Source organism: Xiphophorus hellerii, chromosome 4, assembly GCF_003331165.1.
Source record: "Xiphophorus hellerii strain 12219 chromosome 4, Xiphophorus_hellerii-4.1, whole genome shotgun sequence".
In the NCBI taxonomy this organism is placed as follows: domain Eukaryota; kingdom Metazoa; phylum Chordata; class Actinopteri; order Cyprinodontiformes; family Poeciliidae; genus Xiphophorus; species Xiphophorus hellerii.
The window spans coordinates 23327918-23335195 of record NC_045675.1 but is presented as its reverse complement, the minus strand read 5'-3'; the positions used below and the strand labels follow the sequence as shown (position 1 = coordinate 23335195).

Sequence of the window (7278 nt, the reverse complement as noted above, 5' to 3'; positions counted from 1 at the left end):
ATGCGGTGATGTTAGGAATAGAAGGGGGGATTTTTGAATTTTGTATTGACGTGATTGAGAAGATGTACTGCTGGTAATAAATCTCCACCCGCCTTTGGCCTAAGCAGCAAGGAATTGAGTCCTGTGTGCGTTATTTCTTTTACTCATATATTTGAGAGTTAGCCACCTTTCTAATCTCCTACACTCCAAGCCTCCATTCACGGTGAGTCACGCGCCTTTCCTGGAAACCAGTTTTGAAGAAGATTCATACGTTTCTACTAAAAACTGCAGAAGTTGGGGACAGAGGAAGAAGTCTTGGTTTATGATTCAAAGGCATAAAAGACAGCGTGATGTTCTTCCTTCCTTCAGTTTCATTTTCTCTCCAACCTCACGCTGCAGTCAGATTAAGGAAATCACTGTTTGCTCTGAAGGAGAAGGAATTTAGGCAGAGGGCAAACTGTTCACAGTGAAGTCTCTCCTGGCACTACTGAAGATGTTCCTGCTACTTTCATTCCTCGCATTTATCTCAGGTGAGTTAGAATGGGCGCCAGTCGGGAAATGTCTGCAAAGGAGAAATAACAATGTACTTCTTGCTTAGTCAGATGTTGGATGTGTTTCCCTCGAGCACTACTTCCACATTCGTGCGGTTAAAAGTTTTCTGTTCTTTACACCATGATCCTATGGAGATTATTAAAGTTATGAATTAAACATTATCAAGTAAAATTTAGTTTAAGAATTTTAACTCGAAATACAGAATAAAAAGGATCCTGTGCAAGTAGCTGTATGAATTCAGCAAGAATAAGCCTTATTAAGGAAGCAACCCAGACACTTAAAACCGCTCTGAAGCTTAAGTGGGTGAGATGGGGGAGAGTTTACCTTGAAAAACCGTTCCAGGTTGTTCAATGCTCAAAGCTGTGTGGGAAAGACAGAAAACAAATAGATCTAATGGAGATCTTGCCTGGAATCTTTCCAAACATGCCAGAGAAACTCCAAGAAGAATGTTATTTTGTCGGTGAGAGAAAAGCTGTTGATGTGGAAAATTACAATAAGGTCACACCTGCTAGTTGTATTGCTATATGTTTATTCTAAGTTCCTGTATAGTCCCACCAAGATAAAGCTATTTTGGTTACATGTACAAGGTTGGACGTTGTTTTTCACAGCTGCATGGGAACCAGTCTGCTTCCCATGCTTTGGATCCCTTATCCTTTTGTATAAAACTCATGTGTTGTCTCTGCCTGGCAGAGCTTTTCATCCAGACTTGCTTCATTACTGATTGTCCTACAAGCTCTCTGTATTGTGCACAATATATGAATAAACCTGATTGAGTGATTTCACCTGACAGTGCTTGGTAAAACAGTTTTTTCCACAACACTGTCTATTTTCGTTAACAGACGATATGTTATGTTTGGGGAACATCAAACATTGCACGCCATCAGAAACATAACATTTATGCCGTGAAGCATGGTGGTGGCAGTAAGGTGTCAGGGCGTAGACGGCTTGTAAAGGTAGAGGGGAACATGAACGTGGGCAATATTATAAAATTCAGTAGAATAATCTGACAGATATGTGCAGAGGATGCTTTAATTTACACAATAACATTTGTTTTTGGGGACTTCTTTTGGTATTTTGCAGATTGCTTTCAGGGTGAACTTGCTTGGAAAGCCAGACCTGGGCATGTTGGTACATGTTTTGAATGTCCTCCACTTGTAGAGTATTTCCCTTACAACTGACTTTAAATTCTTGTCAGACCTCTTTTTTCCCTTTCCAGTCTGGAGGCTGATACAATCTTTCGTCTGAGGGCCTCAAACTGCTTATTTGACCATACAGTGGAGTCTAGCTCACCTCTACAGTCAGAAACTCATCATATTAAATCTACAATTTTAGCTATTTCAGGTGGAAACAAATGTGGAAGAGTCTTACTTTACCCTTTCTCAGAAAAGTTTGTCTATTAGCTTTTCATTTTTAAAGTTACAAAAGTACATGGAGTTGAAGCAATATATGAGCATAGTTATCACAGTTAACCAGATTGTGTGATGATTTGGCGGTGAAACATAAAGGGTCCCTGTGTTTTTTCATGTTTTTTTGTTTAATGAGATTTTACAAGAAGCTTAGAAGAATAGTAAATTGCTTTTTTATGGGGAAACTAAAGCCAGGAAGCACAGCCACAATGCTTTTCAAGTTAACAAGAATGATGTAAACTTGAGTTATTTCAGAAATAAATTTGCTCACTCTCTTTTTTGGGTTTTTTTTTTAGGCATTTGCCCCATGACAACCAATAAGATCTATGTCAGAGCTGGTGACCTGGTGATGCTGCAATGTGAAGAGTGTAAATATGACGGTACTGTAGTGCTTTGGAAACTGGAGACTGGCCAGAAAACACAACTCTACAGCAACATGTCAGCGTCTGAGCAGCAGCGGCTTGGTTTGGTTCTGTATCAGAACAGCCTTGTGATTCTCAGTGCATCTTTAAACCATCAGGGGAATTACTCGTGTGGTCCTCTCAGGTACGACCCATAAACTGATTCCTGTTCAACACATCTACAATCACTCTGTATATTCATAACTGATTCATTCTGTCCATATTACACTTAAATCTTTCATGATTATATTAAAAATATATCAGACAAAATAAAATTACCTGGGAAAAAAAAGCTCTTGTTTTCCAAATGATGATTTCATTATAATGGGAAAAGCAATCTATGCCTGGACTTATGTGAAAATGTTGTTCATAACATTTTGCAAAAGGTAAAGGTAAATTTCACTAGCCTGACTACTAACCCTGCTACTGCCAGGGTTGAACATAAACCAACACATCATGCTTCAGTCGGATGAGAAACAACGTCACTGACATCTCAGGCAGGAAATGTTCACACATCCATTTCTGAGACTTGGGGGACTCCAGTGAACCACCTCCAGAGCCATTATCCACAAATGAGGAGAATTTGGATGAAACATTTGTTGTACCTTCCCCAAGAGTCGTTGGCCTAATAAAATTACCTCAAGAGACAACTGGGAATTAATCCAGGTGGAGATAAAAGAACCCAGAACAACATTTAACACCGCAGACCTCATGTTGCTTCAGTTAATGTCGGTGTTCATGATTCAGCAGCAAGAAAAAACGTCATCCATGGGCGAGTTTCAAGAAAAAAAAACAACAAAAAAACTCATAAAGGTTAGAATCACAGTTGCCAAAATCCACACCAAAGATGTTTGGAAAGTGTTCTGTGGACTGATGAGACTAAAGTGGAATTGATGTTGGTACATCCAACACTTTGATGATCTGGGTCTGATTTGCTTCCTAGGGATCTAGGAGGCATGTAATAATAGAAGCAACCATGAATTCTGCTTTCTACCAGAAAATCCTGAAGGAGATGGTCGGTGATTAGATTGTGACCTTAAGCTTATTTCCACCTTAGTTATACAGCAGGACAAGGATCCTAAACACCTACAAGTTTAGTACCAAATGGAGGAAAAGGCTCTCTATAAAGTGACCTGTTCAAAATCCTTAATTAAATAAAAACTGAGAAATTGGCTTTTTGTCTGATTTTAAAACTTGTTAATATTCTGCAACAGCTGGAAAATAATTTTTTGTCTTCACTTTGATGATTTACAGTATCAGTATCACCAGGTGCCAGATGGAGTTCAGGCTTACAGTATACTCAGAGTCGTCCAGAGAGGCTGAGTTTGGAAACAGGTACAGTCAAACATGTTACAAAAACCAAACCTGCGAACTGAACTGCCCTGAAGAAAACCTCCCCTGCAGCACTGCTTGGAAGCTGCTGGAAATCACATGGCACAAGGTATAATAATCAGCAGATCAATCACTGTGGATGTAACTTGATGTCATAACAACAATAGCCATGAACATTTAATGGTGCTTTTCTTACATTTCAGTTTGAATTTCAGTATTGTATGTATATATATTTTTTTTATTGTTCCTGCTTTCCCAGGAGAATGGTGAGATCTCAGAAGATTACTTCCCAAATATTGATGTAGAGAAAAGTGGAGTCTACTTCTGCACCAGGTCTTTCTTGTATTCTGGTCAAACATACAACGCTTCCTTCACAGTGGTACTTGATGTCCAAACAGGTATAAAAGGCCCTTTATTTACCAGATTAAGTGTTAGCTAGTTAGTTAGTTAAAGAAAAACACAAATAAATGTGGGTTTCTCTACGTGCAGGAAAGCCGCCGACAAACATAGGAATCTATTCACCAAAGAATGGTAAAGTTTTTGAAGTAGAGCTTGGTGAGTTTTTTTTTTTTTATTATTTGAAGCATTGAGATACAAATATATATATTTTTTGCATTATGCTATGTTCAGTTCGATGACTTTTTTTGTTTTTCAAGGCAAAACAGCTGCGATTACTTGTACGGCACTCATAGATTCTAGCGACGGTTCGCTGTTCTGGTTGAGAAATGATGAATTTGTGGACAATAACGACACCCTTCGCTATTTCTACAACAGTACATCCTCAAAGTAAGTGCAGAACTCACATTTCTATGTCAAATCGAGTTGATATTACAAACTAAATGACAAACACATTAATATCTTGATGATGTCCACTATTTCCCGTGCTTTCCAGGAACGCATCACTGGATGACGCCATTTATCTGAGCGCAACTTTAGTCTTCAGAGAAGTGTTGGCAGAGGATCTGTCCACAAATTTCAGCTGTAAACTTGAAAGTGCTGAACTCACACGTTACGTCTCAGTCACCCTGGATAAAACAGGTGTGTGAATTTGTAAACTTATCACATTTTTTTTTACAATCGTACATCACAGAACGTTTACTATGCAGTGGAAAATTAATTTTAAAGTTGCTGTACTAATTCTCTGCTGCTAACTCTCCCTGCAGCTGGCCCTTCATATGTTATTCTGACCGCATGCGTCGCCTGCATCCTGGTGGTGATGGTTGTGATTGTTGCTACATATGTGAAGTTTAAAATTGACGTCACCCTTTTCCTAAGAGACAAACTTGGTTCTAGCGGTTGCCAGAGCAACAAGTCAGGTGAGTTTCTTTTTTTGTTTTGGCTTTTTTACTAGAAAAGCAAACCTTGTAACAAAATGCAGCTGAATCAGGCCGACAAAAGCTTCATAAAAATAATAAGATGCCCTTAGTCTCAAAGTCAGACAAAGAAACTTGGAATTTATAGATTTTATCTGTGTAAGTTTTCTAATATCAGCAGCATAAATTCCTATTGAATTATTATATTGGCCAAACATGGTTTAAAATCTGAAAATGAAGAAAAAACCTTCCTAAAGTTACAAAAAGAAACAACAATTATCTGTAGACTGTAACAACTGTTTCTGTTTCAGTTCTTAGTTTATTTAACATGAAAATTAATCTCTAAGTTAGCCATGATCTTTGATGGACTCCAGCTTCCTTTACAACGGCAGCTTTTTCTTTGCGTTCAGATGAAAACAGCTACGATGCATTTTTGATGTGTTATAAAAGCATCACTGACGGAGGACTGAGTGAGGAAGACAGAAAGTGCCTGGCGAGCACTTTGGAAGATGAGTTTGGCTACAGCATCTGTCTTTATGATCGAGATGTCTTACCTGCTCAAGGTGAGCTGAAATGAAACGCGGCCTATTGTATAGTAAAATTGTAATATTTACCCTGCGCTCATATCCGTTGCAGCTGTAGCCGATGCTGTGTTGGACTGCATAGAGAAGAGCCGGGCTGTGGTTTTGGTTCCCAGCTTTCCAGATCCTGAACCAGGAAGTGCAGTGCTGAGCGCCATCCACTCTTCTCTAGTGGAGCGGAAGACTCGCTTGATTTTTATAAACACAGAGCAGACGGAGGCGTCGACGTCGGGTTCGTTTCCAGAGGCTTTGCAGCTTCTGAGTAAAGCCGGGAATAGCGTCACCTGGAAGGGACGGCCGCCCTCCACCTCCTTCTGGAAGCAGCTGCGTTATCACTTACCGGCCCCACAGCAAACACCAAAAATGCAACTTTTATCACAAGAATGCTAGGATCATGGGTGTCGTGGTGGCACCGGGGAAAGTGCGGCCCATGTACGGAGGCCTTAGTCCTCGACTACTGACACCATTTTTAACAGAGCAAAGGGGCAAAACAGACAATCTGGAAAAGACTACAATGAGCTCCAAGAACAACTGGAAGCTTGGTGAGAAAGTAACAGCTGTTGGAGCAATTACTGAAAACTGGTAAAAATACTAAATTCACCCTCTGTTTGGAGCTCCATTTATGGTCTTGACTTAAGACCATAAATGGTGAAACCCCGAATTAGAAATCTATCGATGAGTCCTGGATGAGTCTTCCAGCAGGACAATATATGTAGATACAATGCTAAAACAAACATGAAGCCAGAGGTGCATTATGGTTATGAATTAATAAGTTTTGAGATCTTTAATCCTGCAGAAAATCTGCAAATTCAAATTAGGCTTTGCTAAGCGATAAGAACTGTATTCTATTCAATAGTCAAACATTTCTTATTGTTTATGTAATTCATGTTTTCTCAGATTTAATTAGTTGTGTTCTGTTTCCCTTTGTTTAAATGAAACTGCCGTACAACTATGAGACATTAGAGGGTTATTGTGTTTAAAAGTAAGCAACAGAAAAACAGCAGGGATCAATGTGTCACTTTGAGTCATCCAAGTAATGGGATTTCATTACAATACTACTGAGTAGCAAACTGTGAATTTATCTGTCATGCGTTTTGTTGTTGCTGCGTACACCAACACCTCAGCTTTTGCTCGTCGTCTATTTTAAATTCTTTTGCTAAGATTTCTTCGACATGTTCTCACTGGATCGTGAACAACTACTCAAAATAACTTTATTTCCACAAAAGAAGTCCCAGAAGTGTAAAATATGAAGAATGTGTGCCTTTGCTCATTGTAACCTCTGTTTGTACGAAAGCTGCCAAAAGACATGAAAAGTCTAAGACGAATGAAAGGTTTTTGTTAGAATACATACATAATCTAATTTTTTTTTATGATGTTAATTTACAATTAGTAATAATTTTGAATATTGATTAGTAAAAACTTTCTGGAATAAAGTACATACAATTTGTTTTCACCATTTACTATGATAATTTTCTTATATTCTGCTGTTCATACAAATCTTTTCAAATGCTGTTATTTACTGCTGGTTAATTCTGCTTTCAGCTACTTCCATAGCCAGTTGCTATGAAAGCGAGGCGAATGGTCCAGTCCAGTTCAGGGTGCAGCACAACATTACTGCTGCTGGCTCTTTTGCTGCTCTTGTCAGGTTTTGCGGTGTGAGTGGTGGTGAGGCAGAGGCAGCAAACCCAGGTAGCGATAAAGTAGATGATTTAAT

At 39.0% G+C, this 7278-nt stretch overlaps 1 protein-coding gene across 1 annotated transcript; it reads left to right on the top strand.

The window, feature by feature from the left end:
• The first annotated feature begins 308 nt into the window (after window positions 1–308).
• Window positions 309–7024, top strand: LOC116718144 (interleukin-18 receptor 1-like). Its single transcript, XM_032559836.1, has 10 exons — window positions 309–509; window positions 2234–2483; window positions 3593–3779; window positions 3930–4068; window positions 4160–4225; window positions 4327–4456; window positions 4563–4708; window positions 4834–4986; window positions 5394–5546; window positions 5620–7024. Exons 1-10 carry the CDS (start codon window positions 473–475, stop codon window positions 5952–5954), a joined length of 1596 nt encoding a protein of 531 aa, XP_032415727.1. The 5' UTR covers window positions 309–472; the 3' UTR covers window positions 5955–7024.
• The last annotated feature ends 254 nt before the right edge of the window (window positions 7025–7278 follow it).